Below are 21,330 nucleotides of genomic sequence, written 5' to 3' on the forward strand. Positions count from 1 at the left end.
AGAGAAAGCACAGCTAGTGAAACACACAAGGAAGCTCGTGAACACAGTCAAGAAGAAGAACTAGTGAAAAATTAGATTGTTGAAACAAGCATCCAAAGCAGCAGATTGACCAAAGCATCTTGTGGGGAAAAGCTAAGAAGCCTGAGAATCCCTGCGAAGTGAAAGAGCTGAGAGTTGACGTGAAAGATGCCAGTGCTTTTTCTGAGCATAATGAAGAGTTTAGAGGAGATAACTGAGTACGATACCAGATTATATTTTAAAAAGAATGTGTTCCAGTAAGGGAATCTTCCTTTCTCTCCTCCCTCTCTCCCCCCTCTCCTCCCACCCCCAATCTAATATACCAAGTAGAAGTGATGCTTATGGTACACTGGAAGGTGACTGGCTGAGCATTTTTCATGAATTACAATGAGAGGATGGGGAATATTAACAATACTTGTGAAAAAGCCCAGTGGAGACTTAGACCTTCAAGTACTCAAAGGATTAATCTGAGTCCATAAAACATTGGAATAACATTCTCTAAGAGTGGAAGATTTAAACTTTGAAGGGAGTTGAGATTTAAAAGAGCAGGAAACAAAACCATCAATCTGTGAGAAGACTCCTGGAGTACCTTGTAAATGAGTACAACTTACAACTTCAAATACAGAAATGAAACATTTTAAAGGACAGGAAGATGGTTAGGAAGCTGGAGGAGATATGTAAGTCTGCAGGCCTCTACATATGCTGTGGGAAGAGTTGTACAGTATCTTCGTGGAATCCACAAAGCCCTTTAACCAGCAGACTGAAAGCTGCAGAAGGGAGTACCAACAAGCTCATGAGTTCTTGAAAGAAGTCAGATTTCATCTGTGTGTGGCTGAAGCCCTTACCTTGTGGCATTCTAATAAACCCTTGATTTCTAATGGTATCTCAGATTCCTCAGGTACCCATGAGTACTTGTCTCTGTGCCAAAAACGCAAGGATGGAAAGGTCTGAAATAAGTGAGAGGTGTTTCCTAAGGTGTTGTGATGCATTGTGTAAAGAGGAGATGTAACATCATATATCCAAATCTGTGCCATGGGACTGTGTCTGGCCACCCAATAAATTGCCTCTTCAGTGGCTGCCAGAGAACATCATGCAACCCACCTCTTCCCTCAGAGTAACATGAATGGCTGGATCTTCCCCTACATCAGCAGCATTGTGGGGACCAAGATTATTGCCTCTCAGTGACTCTTGAGTAAACAACCCCAGTTTACAAGTAAAGCAGAGAGACTGTGTTTGATTGCCTTGGAAACATGGAAGGCTAACCTCTTTTCACTATTTTCTCTCATCCTTTTCCTGTGATTTGCTGGCCAAATGTCATTCTTTGCAATACTTGTGCGCCCCACTGTCTGCAACTAACAAGTGGAACAATTTGATCTTGGTAAACAATTATTTTGCTGGTGCGCAAGAAAAGAGCAAAGTCTAGCCCCCTGAGCAGTGCTAACTGTGCAGGGAGAACAGAAGCAAAAGCAGCAAGAATTATTTTAGTCAGTCAAGTCAGCAGACTTGATACATGGAGGAAATCTGCTGGGCAAGAGAACATGATTTAACATACCCAATTTTCTAAGCATAACTTCATTTAAAAAGCAAAAGAAAGGTTGGTCTCTCACTGTCATGCACAGAGGAGAGTGAAACAGTATCCAGCCTCTAACAGGAGGAAGGTTGAAGGAGCCTGTGACTGCACACCTGCTAAGGTGGACAGCTAGACAGGCAGATATGTTGGTTATATGTGCAATCTCTATACACATGCATGTGCCCACACATGTCTAACTGACATCTATATAAATGTATGGTAAGCATGTCTGTGCATGTGTTGACCTACAAATGAATGTATATGAGTGCACACACTCAGACCAGATGTAGCATGACCATTTTCAACCTGTTCACATGTGGTCAAACTTGTGGAAGCTGCTGCCACCTGTATGCTCAGTTGCATACCACTCCTTTCATGTGTATGATCACATCCTGTGTGTGCTCTGTGGGAAATACATTCCAGAGGATGCTGTTTGTGGTGAAACCCTTAAGCAGTTATTTGCCTGTTTCTTTGACTCCAAGTCTTTTTCCCATTTGCACAAACTTGGAGATACAAACTTATTTGACCCCGTCAATCACAAAACAGCTCAGAGGTGCTTTTCTGAAAATACACAATATCTGCAGTTTATTTTTCAGTTTGGTATGAGGGGGCAGGGGTTGTTCAAGCACAGGCTTTTTTCTTAGACATGCATCCCATGGACGACTCAGGGCAGAGAGTCTCTAGTCCTTCACCAGCCGGTAGATGTGATGCTGGGCACCGTGGTCACTAGTTGACACCTCAAAAACATATGCTATGCACAGCAAGGTCTCCTGTGTGTCCCTGTTTGTCACAACCTAGACAGAAAAGGAGAAGAAGCTGAGATGGCAACTGCTGTTTCTCTGCTTACATAGTCCAACACATTTAACGTAGAGCAAAAAGTCAGTAATAGGCAAAGAACAGAGAAGCACAGGAATGATACACAGCTCGGCCACCACAACCCCCAGTCTATGTGCCCACACACCCAAGCAAAGCACTTTCGCAGCATCAGGACTACAACGCCGTGAAGAGACAGGGAGGTGAGCAGAGTCCACTCTGGAGAAAAGAAAGCTGTGACCAAGCAGTGACCACATAAGTGGAAGCAGGTCCACTAGGTCCTTTACTCCCCACCTCCTGGTGTTGCAGATTTCAGCAGAGAGAAGGTGTTTCACAGAAAATCTCTTTTTGCTCTGTTTGTTGGGTATAGAGAGGCCACCTCCTGTGGCATATCCACTCCTGCTCACGTATGTGTTGATATATCACAGCCATGAACAGTTCTTTCCCTCCATCTGCTCCTGCTTGTCAGTGGTAGACACAGACCATGAGGATTATAGAGTATAACTCATTTTACAGGAGACTTATAGGTTTGACTCCATTGCACCCCCCATTCCGTACACTGTAGATGTCAGGAGAAGGATGGCTGCTACACTCATGCATTCTTACAGAAGCTCCTTTTTTTCCGTTTCTTTTTCTATGGTCCCTCAGGAACCTTCGCTTCTCTGCAATGTGACTCAGTGTCAGCAGCATGGTGATGGAACAGTGTTGTCCTAGTTTCAGAAGCATGCACTGCCTACACTACATGGCAGGGACAAGCGAAATGTTGCACCCAGAGCTCCTAGCTCAGCTTCCCTCCCCCTGTCACTGCACAACTTTGCACATTCTTGTCATCTGAGTTTGTGCCATAGCTAAAGCTTCAAGCAGTTTTCTCCTGCTGAAGGAGATACATTTTTATCAGCAGTAGCACCAGCTCAACTGCAGAAGAAAAACATACCAGCTGGAGGCTTGAACTGTACCAAAGCCCAACCGTTCTTGTGAAAACAGAAAGAAAATATCTGTTTTCAAACTTGCTTATTAATTTTAGCAGCCTGATTTTGGTCTATTCTCTTTTCTTTTCTTACTTCTTGATTGAGTTTGCAGCTGAACTAACCCTTCTCCTTTCTTCTGCAGGCCATTGTGAGTCATACACATCCAGGTGTGGTAAGGCACCAGAGCCTTTTCTGAAAAATGGGCTCTGAAATCTTGGTGGGCTCAATCCAGAGCAATATGCAAAGCAAGATAAATCATGCTTGTGAGATTAGGGGTATCTAAGCTCATGAAAAGGTCTAGAAAAAATATAATTAGACTCGCCTCAGAAGTTGGTAGTGGGGACTGAGGACTAGCAGCACGCCTTGCATTAAGCATGACCATTTTGCAGCTCCCCAGTGGGGAGTGAGAGGGTGGAAAATGCTCATCCTGCTGCTCAGGGAGAGCTGGACTGCAAGGCAATATATAAAAGGCTGTGCCAGCACCCACATGAGACATGTCTCTCTGTGACAGGAGGTAAGGGAAGGACATGAGATTACTCAAAACATAAAAGCCCCAGAGGAGTATAACTATATGACAACTTTGTTCATAAAATTTATAGCAAGCGCTGGCCTGACTGAGGAGTAAAACATGCAGAAAGCAGTTACAGTGTTCCTCACTACGGATTACAGCACACAGGCCTTCCATCTCTCTGTCCCTGCCCCCTTCATGCTTTTGCTCATCTAAAAAACCTCTTAGCATTTATACTCTTTTCTTCCAGATGCTAAAGATCTTAGTACAAACACGAAAGAGTGAAGCCTCCTAAAGCCTTATGAGGTATATTATTAACCTTGTGTTTTATAGCTGAGGTACCTGAGCCACAGAGCAGTAAAATGAGTTGCCTGAAGTCCCACAAGATCTCCAGAGAATAGAATGAAGACCACTTGATTTCCATTCTTTCATACAGCTGCTAGCATCTCTTCTACTTACCCAACCTCAGGTTCTCTGGGCGAAGATCTGTGACGCATCTTGTAGAGGCGAGCACAGAACTCAGTCCATTAGGAAAATCCACCTTTTAAGCTGTCTTTGCCCTCTTCCCAAATTTAGGCTGCGTCTGAGCCTGGAAAGGCTCCTGGTATAACATAGACACTAATGCAAATCTAGTTGCTGTAGCCTTGTAGTACTGCCCTACCTAGACGTTGCAGTGATTCATGAAGGTGTCACAGAGCTTCCCCCACCATGCCCCTTCCTTTACGTGCCTCCATAGTCTTTCCAGGTTCAAGATGGTCCTGAGGAAACAACTCTCCCCCGCCCCCCGCCACCTGCTCAGTGAAGAACTCTTCCCATGACAAAATTATATAGCCACTTAACAGCGCTCTTGTGGTTTTTTTACCTTGCAAAAAAGGCCAGGACACAGAAAGGACCTCAATGTTTGTCCAATAGTGGAATGAGCATTTCCTTCACTGACTTTTGCATCCTTCTCCTTCCTTTATCTCTCTGCCTCGTGAGTTCTCCCTTTATCTTTCTTTTTTTCTCTCTCTCACTCAGGTCTCTCAATTTCTTCTGCTGCTTCTCTGCATGAGTTACTATCTCTAGAGCTCCATAAATGGTCTTGAGGTGAAATACACGTGAGAGATACTAAGTTCAATTAGATGCTGAGCTGTAAAAGGAAATCTGCTTTGACTCACAACAGTGAACTCCTGCATGGGGTTTACATGTTTCCAAGCTCCAATGAAAACAGTTGAAAGTCCCACCTGTAAGATAGTAAAGTTCTCCAGCACACTGTTCATCATATACTTCTCAGGAAGGTGCTTGAGTTTATGAATGAAGTTTATCATGTATTCGCAGAGAGGGGAACGGTGAATGCGATAGGAATAGTGTCCATTTTCATAGCGTGCATACTCTGTCTGCAATGCAAAACACAAAAGGGGCACATGGGGCTAATGTTATCACATTAGTAGCATTGATCACATAAAGGGATTCATAACAGAAAAATTACAATGGCATTTTCAAGTCACTTTACTAACAGTAATGAGCTGATTAATCATTCCTCTACACTACTTCACACCAAGGTCAGTCTCCTTGAGCGCTCTAACTTCTTCAGCTTGATTTCTTTGTTCTTTAGAACAGTGGGTTCCAGCTTACGAGCAGCAAACTGCCAAGGAGCTGTGAAAGATAACTAAAAGGAGCAGACCAACTGTCAGCTATACTATGGTCTGCATCTCTACTGGAAAAATATCAGGTGTGAATAAACTGAAAAAGTTAAAAACTACTGCTTTAGCAAGACCAGGAAGCTCCTAGTAATGATGGTAATCATATGCTCAGGATGCTTCACAGCTGGAAAGGACTAAAGCCTTCTGGTACCTGTGAGAGAGAACATAGTATCTTTGCTCCCCCTTAGGAGAGGGTCTGGCCAATGTTACACAGAGGGATTTTTTTGTTCACACTCACATCTTAGCTCCTGTATATTTCATCTTCCTTTGAACAGAAGCTGAGGCTGGATTCTATCATTTCCCAGCAGACCCTTAAATGCCCATTACCTCCTTTCACCCCAAGAGCTTGGTCTCCTTTCCTGTGCACCATGACACCTTTCTTTGGCCTATCTATCCCATCATGCAAATACATAACCAGACTTCAGGCATGTCTATCATATGACTGGAGACGGGTCTTGGGGAAGGATGTAGCTTGAACTGACTGCTGACACGAGAACACCTGGTGTTCTGCACATAGCTGCTCCTCCTGCATCTAAAGGCTTCTTGAGAAAGAGAGCAGCAGGAAGCAGGTCAGAGCAGCTCTCTTAGCAGCTGAATGTGGCATCAGAAAGAATTTCTTCAATGCCAGATATATGCATAATTATGTAGCTCCACTGTTGCTCAAGCTGTCAGTGTACAAGCACTAAGATAAGCCTCATAAAACCATAAGACTATAGTCTGTAAATTATTACAGTCTGTTAATTAATGGCTGTAGTCTATAAATGATCTGTTTAAAAACACTGATGAGAGTGAGGTGATGCCTACTTGTTTTCACCATTCTGGACTACAAAACAAGGGTCCAGGTTTCCTAGCCTTTCTTTGCTCCCTCAAAAAACCCAGAGAATCACCAGAGCTGAGAGTCTTACATATTCACATGTCTTCAGAAACTGAGATTTAAGGAAAAAATAGCAAACACTACCAGACCTTCAATGAAGTCCTGAGACAAGGCCATGTTGCAGGCTGGAGCAATCTTACACCTGCGTGTCTCAGAAATAATAATCTATGGCATCCATCTCCCTGACAACAAGCATGGGATATATTTTTCCTTGAGATATACACAGGATGAAAATTCTTGAAGTGACAAAACAGCAGCCAGAGAGAACCTTGCACCCAGGTGTCTGCTCCCTACCTCCACTTTCTCCACCACCTGCTTTCCAAAGGAACACACTTTGGTGGAACAGGTAATGACCATGTTTTCTGGGCTCTCATATTGGCTGGAAACGCCATAGAAAGATCTGGATTCATCTTCAATATTCGTGTTCAAATCAGCCTGCCAAAAAAAAAGGCGCAAAAAATAGATGGTTATCAATAGATGGTTGTGATGTTTTTTCACCATTACCTTGTTCAGCCAAGATTGTAAGGTATTGGAGTGTCCAAAGCTCCTTAAGCAGATCAAAGTGCATCAAGCAAGCAGGGGAAATCTGAAATGTATGCACTAAAATCCAGTTCCCGCTTCAGAAAATTGTGGTGGGGATTTGCATACACATTGGGGAAATCTGGTGGAATATCCTCTAAACATTAAAACCATAGGACACAGCCCCTTGCCTTAGCTGATATTTACCATAACTGAACAGTGCCAGGACAGCATGGAGGTACTCACAAACCATGTGGAGAGCAGACAGGAGGGCACTGCAGAGACAGAGCAATGCAACAGACAGGCTAGACTGGGCTGCCTCACTAAGGAGGAAAAATAAGGGTACAGCAACTGTAATAAAGCTTTTCCACCCTGGATATGTAGGTAAGGGGAAAGAGACAGAACAAAGAGAAGGAGAATGTGTGAGTACACACACACATTAGGTTCAGGTACTATGATATGAAGAATGTAAATAGACAGGATGCAACATAAGGAATGTAGGTTGCTGATGGATCCAGCCCAGTTCCACCTGAATGCAAACCCATCTCCATTAGCAGCCACAGTTTTCAAATGTGGGTGCCTAAGGTTGTCCAACTGCAGCCTCATGTTGGGACCCAACTCCTAAAAATCCTTGTTGTCTGAAGCTTCCACCAGGGGTCATTCAAACCACACTTAGGAAAAGAAGAGGCGGCTCCCTTCAGCTCTGAAAACACAATGGGTGTGTGGGTATGCCCAGCTCTGCCCAGCTCGGCTTCCTCCCTTTCAAAACTAAAAGGGTTGAGCTTGTCTGTACTCCACAAGCCTAAGTGCTAGCTTACGTCAGCAGAAAAGCAATGATCAGTCCCCATAGGCTCCTTCAGACTACTCTATTCTTCCTGCTGAACTGAGGGGAACAGGAAACTGAAGAAAGTGTATTCCTGCTATAGTGGATATAGTGTGAATAGGACTGCTTCAGATGCCATTCTAGCATGGTTTTCTTAGCCGATGTCAGTGAAGGCTTTTTATTCGAGATCTAGAGCAGCGCTTAGGACAAGCAATGCTAGCCTTGGAACTGGACCACCTCAATAATGAATCCCCCTTTTCTTTGCCATACAAAATACCTGTCTCTTCTCTGCCATGAAATAACACTGTTAGCTTATTTCTCTTAAGTAGCAATTTCACAAGAGGTTTAAGTCAATCTAGAAAGTGCCAGTCCAGTCTTCTCCCCATCTGTAGCCACACAAGCTTGCTGCTGCCTCTGTGCCACCATTCACAATTGTACAATTCTGTGGTTAGCCAGATGAGATAGCTGATCCCAGCCAAAACAAATTTTATTGTGGTTTTGGTGAGTTAGTTTTCAGTCAGACATGAAAGCTCACTTGGATCTCCACAAAGCTGCAGGGGCTGGAAGAGGTGAGAACACACACAAAAGTTGAGGGCACAAAGACTGCCTATTTTGATAGCAACACGGACTCAGGTTGGCTTGAGCCTCATGGGAAACTGCACCTCAGAGTTGTAGTTTGATAACAGCAGGCTGGTCCTGACACCAAGAGAGAGCAGTCTCACTGTCCCAGAGCAGTTTGTGCCTCCCCATTCCTCCTGTACTGACACAAATGTTTCTGTAGCTGTATTACAAGACTCACTGAGGAATTGCTCTGCTAGTTCTCAGTGGGATCAGTTCCCTGACCTGATTCAGAAGCACTTGTGTGCGTTCAGACAAAGAACATGCGTTGGGAGGATGGGCAGCAATAGGGAAAGCAGAAGGCAGGACTGCTTCTTCTAGTGAATGCTGGGTTTGAGTAACTACAGCAGTAACTAGCAACCTGCTAGAAGCCACGCCTTGTTGTCATTCCTTTCAAGTTAAAAGTTTTGCCCCTCGACAGTCGGGCTGGGCCATCTCTGTACCACAACACTCACCAGCAGCTCCCATTGCACAGTTATCGTCACAGAAGAATTCATCATTTTGCCAATAGTGATTCCAAAAGCACTAGCAGGAAAAGCAGCCATGTAATAATGTGCAGTATTTCCATTCGACCCAATTCCCATGGCTGTTAACTTGCCACTTCAGGTATGTGAAGGAGGAGGTGGTAAAGGAAATAAAATAAACCATCCCCCCATTTATTTCAGAAAATTCAGTTCCATTTTCCACTTAGCACAACACTGGGGCATTGCTGCCACTGTGCCATTGTGCACACATATTTCCACCTAGAGAAAAAATACTATCTGCACTAAATGATGCCACAGAAGATCCAAGCAAACAAACCAATAAAATCCAATTACCATGATTTTTTTTTTTTTTTAAGGTACAAACTCAGAAGCAAGTGAAAGACAGATTTAGGATAGGTTTTTCATGAAGTACAGTGGGCAATGCATCTCCTGGGGTATCTCCTAGACTAGCAGTTGTAGCATTCAGATAATTCTAATGGGACAAAGATTCAGTCCAGGCAAGATGACAGAATGCTCCAATGTTCGCATCAACACTGGCAGCATTAGGGATGGACATACAGCTTTCACTCTGCTCACTCTGCTCTTAATGGAGAGCATAACAGCACAGTATTTAAATACATGATCACAAATCACTCTTCAAAATGACTGTGTTGTTTCGCACAGTTTCTACAAAAATCCTTAACAGTTGTACCATCTTCACCACAGATTACGGATGAAAGAAGGTCCATTTGTCAGAATGGCTTGCCTTCTTCTCTATGACTCCCCCTTTTAAGTAGAATCCCTCCCTCGGAAGTAGTGACAGATCTTCAACCCTTGTGAATATGCTTGGTCCTACATGTGTAATACATTCATACCAGTTTACACCAGCTGTGCACTCATCCCTTTATGTTTTCCTAAATTTGTCATCTCCTGCATACTATATCTTCAAGAGCATCCTCTGATTTATCAGGAGATACTCATACAAAGCTGGCAATTATTTTATTCTCATGTTTGCTTCTCCTCAGAAGATAGCTTCACAAAACAATTTATCCAGCTGAATAGGTTCCTGACTTCTCTTAACAACTTATCCCTTTTTGCCCCCATAGTTTTCCACCTCCTCACTGAGCTGAAAACAGATTTGGGCACACGTGTTAAAATATATCTGTAAAACAATCTGGATTTAAAACTTTTTTAAAAATCATTTTACATCATTCACATTTGCACCACTGAGGTAGTGGCAACTTTTGCACAAGACTTGGAAACAACACCTGGAGGAAGATTGGAAGCTTTTACATTGTCATGGCTATCTAAACGACTGTAATACAGTGTTACGCTCTGACGGTTTGTCTACACTGGAGTAGCGTATGTGGGCAAATCCAGGCTAGCTTTAACCTGGTAGCACAGGTATTAATAGAAACAAGGCACAGGCATTACAGACTTAATCATAATTCACGTTGCCAAGTGAATTATTATGGTCATGCTGAAGTCCTTGCTATCAAATTTTCCCCACTATAGTTATGCAGCTACTTTGTGTGTGCCACAAATGTACATGTATTAGAGAGTAGCAATGCTACTCTATTCTGGTTTATGGAGTTACTGTAATACTCATTTACATGTCAATGCAACTAACTGTATTGTTTATTTGACCCATACTCCAGCTGTCTGAATAAAGATTAATTCCTTCCCTTCTCCAAAGAGGAACTAGACTAGGAGTCCTTCACAATATTGTTCAGCTGTTTCCCTTGGGGGTGATAAACACAACGTATGGACCCAATTCCGCTTTTCCAAAGAAATTGTCTCACTGAGTCAAAAGGACAAAGGGTCAAGGCTACAGAAGCTTGGTCGGACCACTGCTACATAAACATAGCGGAGGCTCTCACTGCAGAACCAGACAAACATTCTCAGGGTCTCACTAGTAAAGTTAAAGTTATATTCCCCTAAACTCTTAATGGCAAATTAAAAAATAAGTGCAGTCAATATGAGGCAAAGCAGAAAGGTGCTAGTTCCGATTCATGAGAAAAGCTTCACTAGCCCTAAGAAGCTACTCTACATGCCTCCACAATTTGGCAAGTCTCCCATCAAAGACCAGACTAGAATTTCACAGCTAGTTAACATCTAATTAATCAACATTAAACTATTTGGCAGTAGGCAAAATTATGGTAATACTGTTTGAATTAAGCAGTCATTGCCATTCACTAACATTATGTACAATCAGGTTCCTGGAAGTCCTGTTGCAGTGAAGCAATAGGATCATGTTGGAACTCCCTGACGTTTACACTGCACCTTTTATTCTAAAGCACATCCCATATTATGGGCTAGGACTGTCAGACATGTCTTAGGGTGGTCAGTCAACAAAAGCTGTGCACCCACCTCCTTCTGTCACCTCTGAAAATCTCAGCCCATAAACATACATCCATGGAATTTCAGCAACTCCAGGGAATGACAGTAGCAGCTAGCTGAGGGCTCCAGTTCATGTTTGCAGAGAATGGAGCTGCAGCACCTCAGACAGATACTGCTGGCCTGACAGTTACAGCTTTTTTACCTAGTTACAGCTGCTGGTACCCACCCTCTCGTGGAAGTTACTGCCGCCGTACCAGAGATTATTTAGCACACACATATCTGCTCTTGAATTATTTGCAACCTGGTTTATTCATGTAAACTGAGAATGACAATGATGTACATGAATACAAGACCAAAGAACCACACAGGAGGGGAACTCCAGTCTGTTAGCTTTCCCTGCTATGGAGATGATTACCTCCTGAAGGGAGACAAGGCCAAAAATTGACGAAGAACACTGTTATCTGCCATAGCCAACTTAACTTCTAAATGTCAACTGGACACTGAGGTAAATCACTAATGGATGCAGTTAAACTTCCCAGGATTGCACCAGGACAAAATCATACTGCACATCATGGGGTGTCTAATGGCCAAAAGAGCTACTGCTTTTAACATAACATCTAAAAACGCTATGGCCTCCATGCCTAGATTCCTCTGAGCTCCTCACAACACCTAGGACATCAGGGCCAGAAACCACATTGCTGCTTTGAGGAGAGGCCTCTTCCTTTCTCTTTACTTTCAGAGTTTCTTTCTCTAAAGAAAACCTTGTGTCAAAGCACACCCAATCCTGGGGTGAGCACCCAAGGTGAGCAGAGAAAGGTCTGCTTTACTCTGTCCAGTAAATTCCATCCCTCAAAGATACAAGGGAAGAATAGTGAGTGTGGCTTAAAGGAAATTCATCTTCCCAGCACTTCATCAAGCTAATCTTCACTTTATAGTCTGGGAATGCATGGACTTGTTGAATACGTAACTGAATGTGATTCTGACCTGGAGACTAGAACCTAGGTGCCTCAGCTCCTCCCTGGCAAATGCAAGAGTATGTCCAACAGCAAGTGAGATAACTCTTGAATACATTCCTTACCCCAGCCTGGGCAGCCAAAGGAGACATAGTCAGGATTTAGGAAAGTGTATAGCCAATGGGCTGAGTTGCCTTGCCCCCTAGGCTCCTGCTAGCCACTGCTAGCAACAGGGTGGGAATGCAGCAAAGGCAGCAGCAGCATTCAGCTGGTTGGGTGGTGTCCAGCACTGAAACAGCTGTTCTCCGTCTCTTCAAGGGCAACAGTAGAAGATCAAATAGATGAGGAATATTACAAGCTAAATCTGAGCTATGAGCCACCAACTGAACCATAGTACTTTATCTGACAAAGTCAGGGTTCTTGCTTTCTGTCCAAGAAGTTCTAGATGCAAAAAGCTGTGCACACTCTAGCATAACAGCAATCTGATGTGTCTGGGATGCATTCAACTTACTGTGCAAGCTCAGCACAGATGACATACTTGTCCATAGCTTGCCTGATGACTTCCAAACATGCTGAAACTACAATCACTGAGGTATCTGTGATCTAGCACATCTCAGAGATCTACATATTGCATGCAAGAGAGCTGATCTGCCTGTTTTGGGGAAAACATCTGAGATTTCCTCCTTTCCCGAGGAGTAAGGAGAATTTTTAAATACCTACAAGACAAGATTTCTAGACGGAAGAGAAGGGATTTGTTCAGGGAAGGGCGTAGTAACCCTCAACAAGCTAGTATTACTTCTTTTTTTTTTTAAATCATATTGGTTGTCCGAGTCTCTTAGCAGCTCTGCTGAAAACAGCTCTGATGAGCTTGAGTGTATCACTCAATTTCTGCAACTCCAAGAAAGAAACACTTAGAGAAAAGTTGGCATTGTGCACTGTCCTAACCATATACCACGCCAAGATTTTTGCCTGATCTTTGGTGGGAGTGAGTTTCACAACTGATTACCAAGAAAGGCCTCATTCCCACTAGGATGAGGCTGTGAATCAAAATTTCTCTGAAACCCTTCACAGAGGGAAATGTGAACTTTGAGAATCAGTCTTCAGCTTATCTGAGGCTTTGAAAAGCAATGATTGGACAAGAGTCCAAATAGCATTAAATGCCATGAGAAACCATAGCTTGCTGATATCTTGCACACAGGTCCCACGTGGTTAAGGGAAAGGCATATGCTGAATAATTCTTTAAGTACAAAACTTGTGCCGCTGCAGCTTCAGCCTCCAAGAAAGGGGGAAGGGGAGAGTTTCCGAGCTAGTCAAAGATAGCAGAAGGCCTTGCCAACAGTACAGGGAGCTGCGACTTCACTAGCCCCCCAGGATTGTGTTATTTTGACACCCAGCAGACAGATTCCCTCAGCAACTCAGTCTTTCAATCTGCTTTTTGCTGCCAACAGTCTCTATACTGTTGAACACTGTGGGGAGTAACTTTGGTGAAAGAAGTGTCATTGACGGAGTCCCCTTACATAACGTAGCAACTGGTAGGAGGTGGTGCTGGTGACTGCAGGTGAAATTAATGGGCTGTCAGATCCATTCTCAGAAAAAATGTGCAAAGATCATGAAAATCTCTGTTGCTAGCTGCTGTCTTGTTTGCTGCCTCAGAAGGAGTGCCAAGGACAGTATGGACATGGAAACCAAACTACTGTCTCCTTGCTCTCCAAGCAGTTTCTGCCAGGTCAGGATTGAAGGCATACAATGGGCAGGACAGGGTGCCGAGGGGAATTTGCACTGCTGCTGTTTTGACTGGATTTGCTTGGGACAGGAGAGAAGCCAAGTGCAGGACAGCAGTCTCCAGCCCACCCCTTCAGCCCCTTCCACAAAACTATAATTCATTTACTGGAAAGAAAACACTCAGTGATTTGACTGGTTCAGCCTGCCTATCACCGAGGAGAAGAAATCACTACATATATTCATCATTGGCAGGAAAGGTCTCTCAAGCAATTCCCCTGATCCACCCCTCTGCAGATGGCTGCTCTGGACGAAGTACTGCCTGTCCTGAATTCCTGGTTTGTCATTTTCCTTCTATCTTCCACCCAGAGTCTCACAACTTCTGAAAGCTTTGAGATGCAAGTGGACCATCCTACTAATGTGCAAAGCCCTGAAAACGCCTCTTCCCCAACCTATTAATAACGATGCATATAGGAGGAGTTCACGGGGAGAACCAAGTAACAGGTGGTAGAGATAATATTACACTGGAAAAGAGCAGAGCTGCCGCTGCCCATGCGTTGGGAGGCTAACGTCTCACATTCATTGTCGTGTGCTAGAATGCACTTGGAGCACAGAGAAATGTCACACAGATGTCATACACAACCTGCCAATCCAAGTCTAAGAGTTAGTTCATTGTACCAAACCCCCAATGCCAAAATCAAGGAAGAATTGCAAACACTGCTTGTATTTCAAACTTACCAACTTTTAGCTATCACATACATAATTTAAAGCACCATTGAACAAACACGAACATGTCTTTCTCAGTTACACTAGATCCTAATGCTATCAGTGATGTCAAGAAACCCCAACCCTGGTGTTTAGAGTTAGGCTTCCGGTGCACAACAGATCATCTGGTATATTCAATGCTTAGTGCAGTAATGGCAGGTTCCTGCCTCAGGTTCTTCAAGCCTAAAACTACATATGTACAAAATCAACTTATTCAATGCCTTGATCTTTTAAGTCTTTGTCACCTGCAGCCACCACTTCAATTCGGAACCTTTTTAAAAATCAGTCGTATCTTCCTGTCTCAAAACACCCCTTCAAGTATTTAACTCTGCTCACCAAGTTTAAGGTTATCGGTAATTTGCTTTTGGATAATACTTTTATCCTAAAATGATGCTATAAATTCAACAGTGTAGTAATTGCTTTATCCAACACATCTTTGGACATCAACAGTATATTTGTATGGCTGTCCAGAGCAATCAGGCAGCAAAATTAAAAAACACCCTAGTATATACTGTTACAGAGGTATAAAAATGCAGAGGGGTATAAAAATCTCAGCTGAAATCTAGTTTTCTTCTGTTAAACTGGTTTTTTAAATCACATTGCCTTATCTGTGAAAAGCGGGGGGGGGGGGGGGGGGGGGGCGTTGCACTACACTACATCATCATGGACCCATGAAGTGTTAGCCAGTGCATACAGGCATGCACATGCTTTGTTTAAGTATAAGATGCATACAAATATTCAGCATGTTAAATACAAAGTTTTGCAATGAAAAGGTTTGGAGTTTTCCTCAAAAAAGTCCAAATTTTCTGGAGCAAAAGTTTTTTTTGAACTGCATTAGTTATATTGCCTTAGAGATCCTAGCTGAAATCTTACAACAGGATTAATGTAAGTACTCCTGTGAAACACAGTGCAAATCATAAAAGTGCCCCAAACCTTTCTCATCCAGAATATGGCATCAAGAATGGTGTTTTCATCCCCTGCTACTGTCTACACTGAGAAACAAATACAAGACCGAATGATTTACTTCTTAAAAGCCTTAGAAGCTTCCATTCAATCAATGACTGCACTTGTAAACTTAGCTTATTTGTAAGTGACAGCCTGTAGTGTTTCCACCAATAAAACCTGATGTCAACTCCAGATGGGATTCAACAATGCAAGGGTACAAAAAAAAAGAATCAGGATGTCAAAATATTAAACCAAGCCCAGAAATATTGCTGTCGTTATAAGTGTACAGATGCAGAGCCCCAGGACATCATGTATATGTTGGAGTAAAGGTGTTTCAAATCCTATGTCACATCTCTTTATGCAAGCCAAATTTCAGTGAGTTGATACCCTTTGAACACCAGACACCTCACATGGGCCCAGAAAGAATCCAACTTAATGACATCCCACCACGTAAATCCTTCAAAAGCCTAACTTAGGTTGGTCTGACATGATGCATAGGCCACATTTATCCTTCTGATATTAAAAAACAAACACACACAATCACCAAACCCAATCCCACAAGCACAAAAGCACACTAACAGTTTTGATAAATAAAATCACAGTTGCACTAGATCACAATTTCATTATGATTTCTCTCTCCTTAAGTCAAGGAATTCAAAGTGTTTTATTCTCTCTACTTAACATCTCCCTCTACGCTCTTCCTTTTGGTTCCTGAAACTTCCAAAGCACTTCAGAGTGCCAGTGCTCTTCACCTTGACATGAAAAGTTTCCTGGGATCCCTACCCCACAGCAGGAAGCAGCTCTCGCAGCTCCTACTTTTCCAAGGACCATTTCTTAGAAGCTATCCCCTTTTACTCTTTTTCCTTTCTTTTGTCACATCAGACTGTTTCCTTTTCCAGACAGTACTTAGTAGGGCAATCACTACCCAGATTTTGTCAAAGGATACCCTTGTCAGCAAGGTGCTGCTGTCTCTCAAGTATTTCTCTTCCACCCAGAACAGGGCTGGTCTTTTACTTTTTGTTTCGACCTTCCCAAGCAGGCTTTGTTGTATTCTGACAGAGGCTAGTCCCATGAGGGGCCCAGCTCAGTAGCGCAGTCCGCGGGTAGTAAAATTACGTGTCTCCAAGAATCACCAGCAACTAATGCTCTAAGCACCAGACACTTGAACAGCAGACTCCCAGCCAACATTCTCCAACTCAGTTTTGGAAAGGCTAGGCTTGGGACAGCTGGGAAGTTGCATCTCAATGCACTTAAGTTAACTCTTTCTTCTCCTGAAAGCATCAGTTAAGAGGCTTTCTAGTGCCAGTTTGTATGAAGAGTATGAGATACGAAAGCTCATTTCTCTTCATCTCACTCCTGACCTGGGTTGAATTATAAGTGGTAAACTCAAGGTGAAAGGCTCCAAATCCCATTACACATTCCCCCAGCCATCTAGCGTGCAACTGCCCCAAGCTGCTATTATTTTTAATCTTGTAATACCTATGATAATATCGATCACCAAAACTATTTTGTTTGTACCCTGAAGCACAATGGCACAGTTTTTGCAAATTTCAGCTAACTCACAAAAATCCAAATTGAGTGAGTAGGCTTTTGCCAGGCTGATTTCTGCCAACTTACCAGAAGTCATTTCAGTAATATATTATCAGCATATTCCAATTTCATTATATTCTCTTACATTTTGTCTGTCCTTGTGCCTGCAGTAAATATGCATCTGTAAATTATTAGTACATGGATAACATAAAATGCAGCTAATGAGATAGGAGAAGAGATGGAAAAATGTTGCCTCTGACTGAGAAGTTACTCAACACTGAGAAAAATGAACACATAAGAGTATGCAGAGAATAATTTCCTCTGAATTCTTCTCTTATACATAAATAAAAATTTTAAAGGGTCCAAGTCACCATTAGCAAATAAAATCTCCAGACACTAGTCAAGAACAACTGTACAGATGACACTGTGAAAGAGACATCTTGCTCCAGGCCAGAATGAGTGCCCTGTGCAGTCAAGGAAAGATCTCCAGTGACAGCTGTGGCTGTATTAAGATGCTTGCACAGGGAAAATTTCTTGGGAAGCAGCAGTCTTCTAACAGCTAGCAAGGCCACCGCTTTTAAAGTGAGAACTTCATAGCAAATGGGTACCCTACAAAGGGTCCTTCCCTTACCCAGAATTTGACAAGGAAGAAGGCATTAGCCGGCCCCCTTTCAAAGAGCTCCTTCAGGCCCCCTTTTTTCTCAGGAAACTTGTCATAGATCTGCCGGATATCCACTGCCTCGAGGTAGGGGTCATTGTAGCTGGGGCTTGACTGCCCAATGTGCACAAACAGGTGTTTGTTATACTGCAAGAAGAGGAAAAACATGGAATTAGGAAATCATTCAGTATCATTCAGTACATACTGAACATTCACAGTTTTTCACAGAAGACTACTGGAAGTCACTCAAGATTTGATAGCACTTTCTAAAAAAGCAGAAGTATTAGCAGAAATATCTCTGCTAATACCAGCTCATGCTGTTCTTTCTTTCCTATCAATACATCCATGCTTCTTGCTTCTTCTGAAACATTATTGTTGGGTTTTTTTCCTGTATTCACTCCTAAACCATCGCCTCATGCTGCTTCTATATAGTCTGAAATAACCTGAGATACAGCGTTACCCGTCACAGGTCACTCAGTCAAACATCAATGCTCCTGTCCTATGAAGAGCTGCCCGAAAACCCACAGCAACGTACCAGCCAAATACTATCATCTTTTCTGAACTTTCCTATCTCAGACAGAGGAAATGTAACTAGCCCATCACCCATGTACATCTCAAGGTTACTACTTAACCAAGTATCACAAGGTTTAGTGAGACAGGCAAATCTTACTACTTCCGTTTTATAGGTGGCACCATGGAAACACATTGATGCAAATTCATCCCAGTTGCCCCCAAATTTAAGTTCCCAGCACACCAGAGAAATACGTGGCTTCATGTGATCTTACCATCATCTGATTCTGGGTCTGTCCTCCAAGGCTGAATGGGACAGCTAGAATAGCCCAGCAGGGGCTGTACCACTGTCTTATTGACCTCAGTGCCTTGAGCTCTAATCCATGACCCTGGAAAGGGAGGCCAGAAGCACATGGCACAGAGCTGGCTATATCGCTATAGGCAATGCTATCCTCTAAGAGAAGGATATCTTGTGTTTCCCAAAGATGGCTTTCTATTCTCAGCAGAGCAATGAAGCAAGTATTTCCATACACATATAGTAGTATAACATACCCATGATGAACAGGAGCTACCTGAAGACCAAAAATTAATGAGGGGTGGAAGTCAGGTGTGTATCTTACTGTATCTTGGTCTTGTTGTTGTTCCAAGAATGCAGAGAATTCTAACATCCAAAGTTTGGAGCTAGCAACCCTTCGTCCTTGCCAAGCTGGTGCTGATGGGGAAGGCGAGAGGCCAGTAGGAGACTCAAACCCTAAGCACACAGGATTTATATAACAAAATTTAGAAAGAGAAAAGTTGGTAATAGCTTTCCAGCAGAGCACCTGTTGTCAAAGTTGGCTAATTACATTTTCTTAGGACTTCAGTCATCATGCAAAAATATCATTCACAAGGTCCTCACTCTACCTGTGCTCTAAATGGCTTGTCAGTTACCCTCTGCTAAGACAGCACTGTCAGGGTTGGTAATGATGTAAAAGACAATCTACCTGGTTTTGACACCAGAGAAAACATGTTCAGCAACTTTAAGAGGACCTAGATTGAGCCCTAAATGAGCAGTGAAACAAACTGCTTTAGTATCAGAATGAAGCAGCACCATTAACCTCTCAAAACGGGGAAACTGGGAAGGAAAAGATATTTGTTGTTCCACTTATTGAGAAATTGGAAAGGCAATCATGTTATGATGGAAAACAGTGTTCTACTACATGCAGCATGGTGGAAGAACAGTAGAGATATGTAAACTTTTATTTTCTGCTGAGCCAGGAGGAAAAGAAACCCCAAAACAATCAACCTAAAACAGGAAAAAATGTTTTTTAAAATAAAACAGAATTTAAAAGCTTCAGCTCTCTCAGTAAGAGGATGGGAACAGGTGATAAGGGGAAATCATATAAAAATTAGTTTCGGGCTCACTGAAATGTTTCAATAGGTAAAAATATTTTTTAAAAAATTTTCTTAAACTTTTTAAAGTGTTGGCTATTTTTGAAGTTGGAATATAATTTCAAAGCAAGGAACTACATTTCCTTACCTACCTGGTAATGGCAAGGGAGGCTGTACAGCATAAGGTTGTTGAGAAAAAGGTTTCACGCTACAGAAGTACATAAAGAAAGATGGTTAACAAAAAAACAAAACAAAGCAAAACAAGATTCTTGACCAACTGTTTGTGCAGATTAGATCAAGTATTTCTCCTGAGGGAGAAAGTGGCATAAGTGTCTTTGGAAAATTATCTTTCTGTGTGGGCAAGAGAGGGTCATGGAGAAAGACTCAAAAACCAGTAAGGGGCCAGGACTGGACTGAATAAGATTTCCCTGCAGGTGTTCAGCAGGCTCTCCCTGCAGACTTGTTATTCAGAGAACCTTATCAGCCTGTTAATACACTGGTGCCCATTCGTTTATCCTTTCCTTTTAACCACAGACAGATTTAAATTTATGCAAGTGGATATACGTCTGGTCTGGATGCCTCTCAAACTTGTAGGCCCAGATTCAGAGATGTTCAACACCCACAACTATACCTAGCTTTCAAGATAGCTCAGCTCCCCTTTAACACCACTGTAAAAAAAAAAAGGATCTGGAGACATCATCTGACATCAGGGGTGGCAGATACTTCAAGCTTCTAAAAGAACGTCTCACATTGATGCTTCCTCGTTCACTTTCAAGCTAAAGGTATAAAATCTACTTTTTATTTCTCCTAGGATGGCTTCCCTTCTTTTACTAGCCATTTTCCCCCACAAGATATTTTAATAGTATCTGTTCCCTGACCTGCTCCACAAACATGTTAGCAATAGCACCACAAGAGAGCAGGAACACATGGCTTGGGTGAAGAACCTACACCCTTCCAGCTGCTTGTCTTTAAATTGGCTTAAATTGCTCCAGTTAGGTTATGTGATAAAAAGTGTGTCTCTGTACAAACAAAGGAGCACAGAGGAACAATGGCAGGTGGAGCCACCTGAATAATACTCTGACACAACTACACCCAGGGCCATCACTGGTGAACAATCAGCCCATCAAAGGCTCATCTCCACACTGGGGCAGGGGAGCCCCAATAAGGCCATCAGAGAAACAGAGCCCCTGCCCTGGCCCCTCCCAGGCTGTCACAGGAGAGCCATCAGCCCCATTGTCCAGGTGTGAAACCAACCCGGTGAGCAAGCTGGGGAGGCTTACAAACTGAGGGGGATACTGCCTAGATGGTATGGGACACATTATGGAATGCAAGGGAAGAGCATTCTAGGATTGCACAAGATTTACTATAGGGAGTTTAGGCAGAATATGGCAGTAAAAGGTGCCAGTCACATGTAAGAAGGTCAGTACAGTTGTCTGTCCATGCCCTGCACCTTGTCAGTGCAGTCTATCCTATCTTCTCACTAAATTCTATTTCTAATTGTTTTTCTGCATGAAGAGCTCTTAGTTCTCTGTGTGTGTTTGTTTCCGGAGTGCCGGCAGCAAATGGGGTGTGATCACTAGCGATTATCAAGCCAGACCAGCCAGAAAGTAGACGGTTTGGGAGCCAGCTGTGTATGTCTCCAGGGGTAAGGATGCTTTCAGAGGGACCAAGAGGTTCAGGCC

At 42.9% G+C, this 21,330-nt stretch overlaps 1 protein-coding gene across 3 annotated transcripts in view; it reads right to left on the bottom strand.

Moving 5' to 3' along the window:
- Positions 1-2,151: 2,151 nt before the first annotated feature.
- Positions 2,152-21,330, bottom strand: part of TEAD4 (TEA domain transcription factor 4) — a 40,118-nt gene continuing 20,939 nt past the window's right edge. For 2 of the 3 annotated variants that reach the window (XM_050906974.1, XM_050906961.1), the window contains exons 6-11: positions 19,801-19,856; positions 18,898-19,028; positions 17,741-17,914; positions 6,728-6,868; positions 5,101-5,253; positions 2,152-2,382 (exon numbers count right to left, since the gene is read on the bottom strand). In XM_050906974.1, the coding sequence (XP_050762931.1) occupies positions 2,269-2,382; positions 5,101-5,253; positions 6,728-6,868; positions 17,741-17,914; positions 18,898-19,028; positions 19,801-19,856 (769 nt within the window). In that variant the 3' untranslated portion in view covers positions 2,152-2,268. Of the gene's footprint in view, positions 2,383-4,739; positions 5,007-5,100; positions 5,254-6,727; positions 6,869-17,740; positions 17,915-18,897; positions 19,029-19,800; positions 19,857-21,330 lie in introns of all 3 variants that reach the window. The other variant, XR_007767396.1, reaches the window with a different exon arrangement.

Source organism: Gymnogyps californianus, chromosome 1 (genome assembly GCF_018139145.2).
Source record: "Gymnogyps californianus isolate 813 chromosome 1, ASM1813914v2, whole genome shotgun sequence".
In the NCBI taxonomy this organism is placed as follows: Eukaryota; Metazoa; Chordata; class Aves; order Accipitriformes; family Cathartidae; genus Gymnogyps; species Gymnogyps californianus.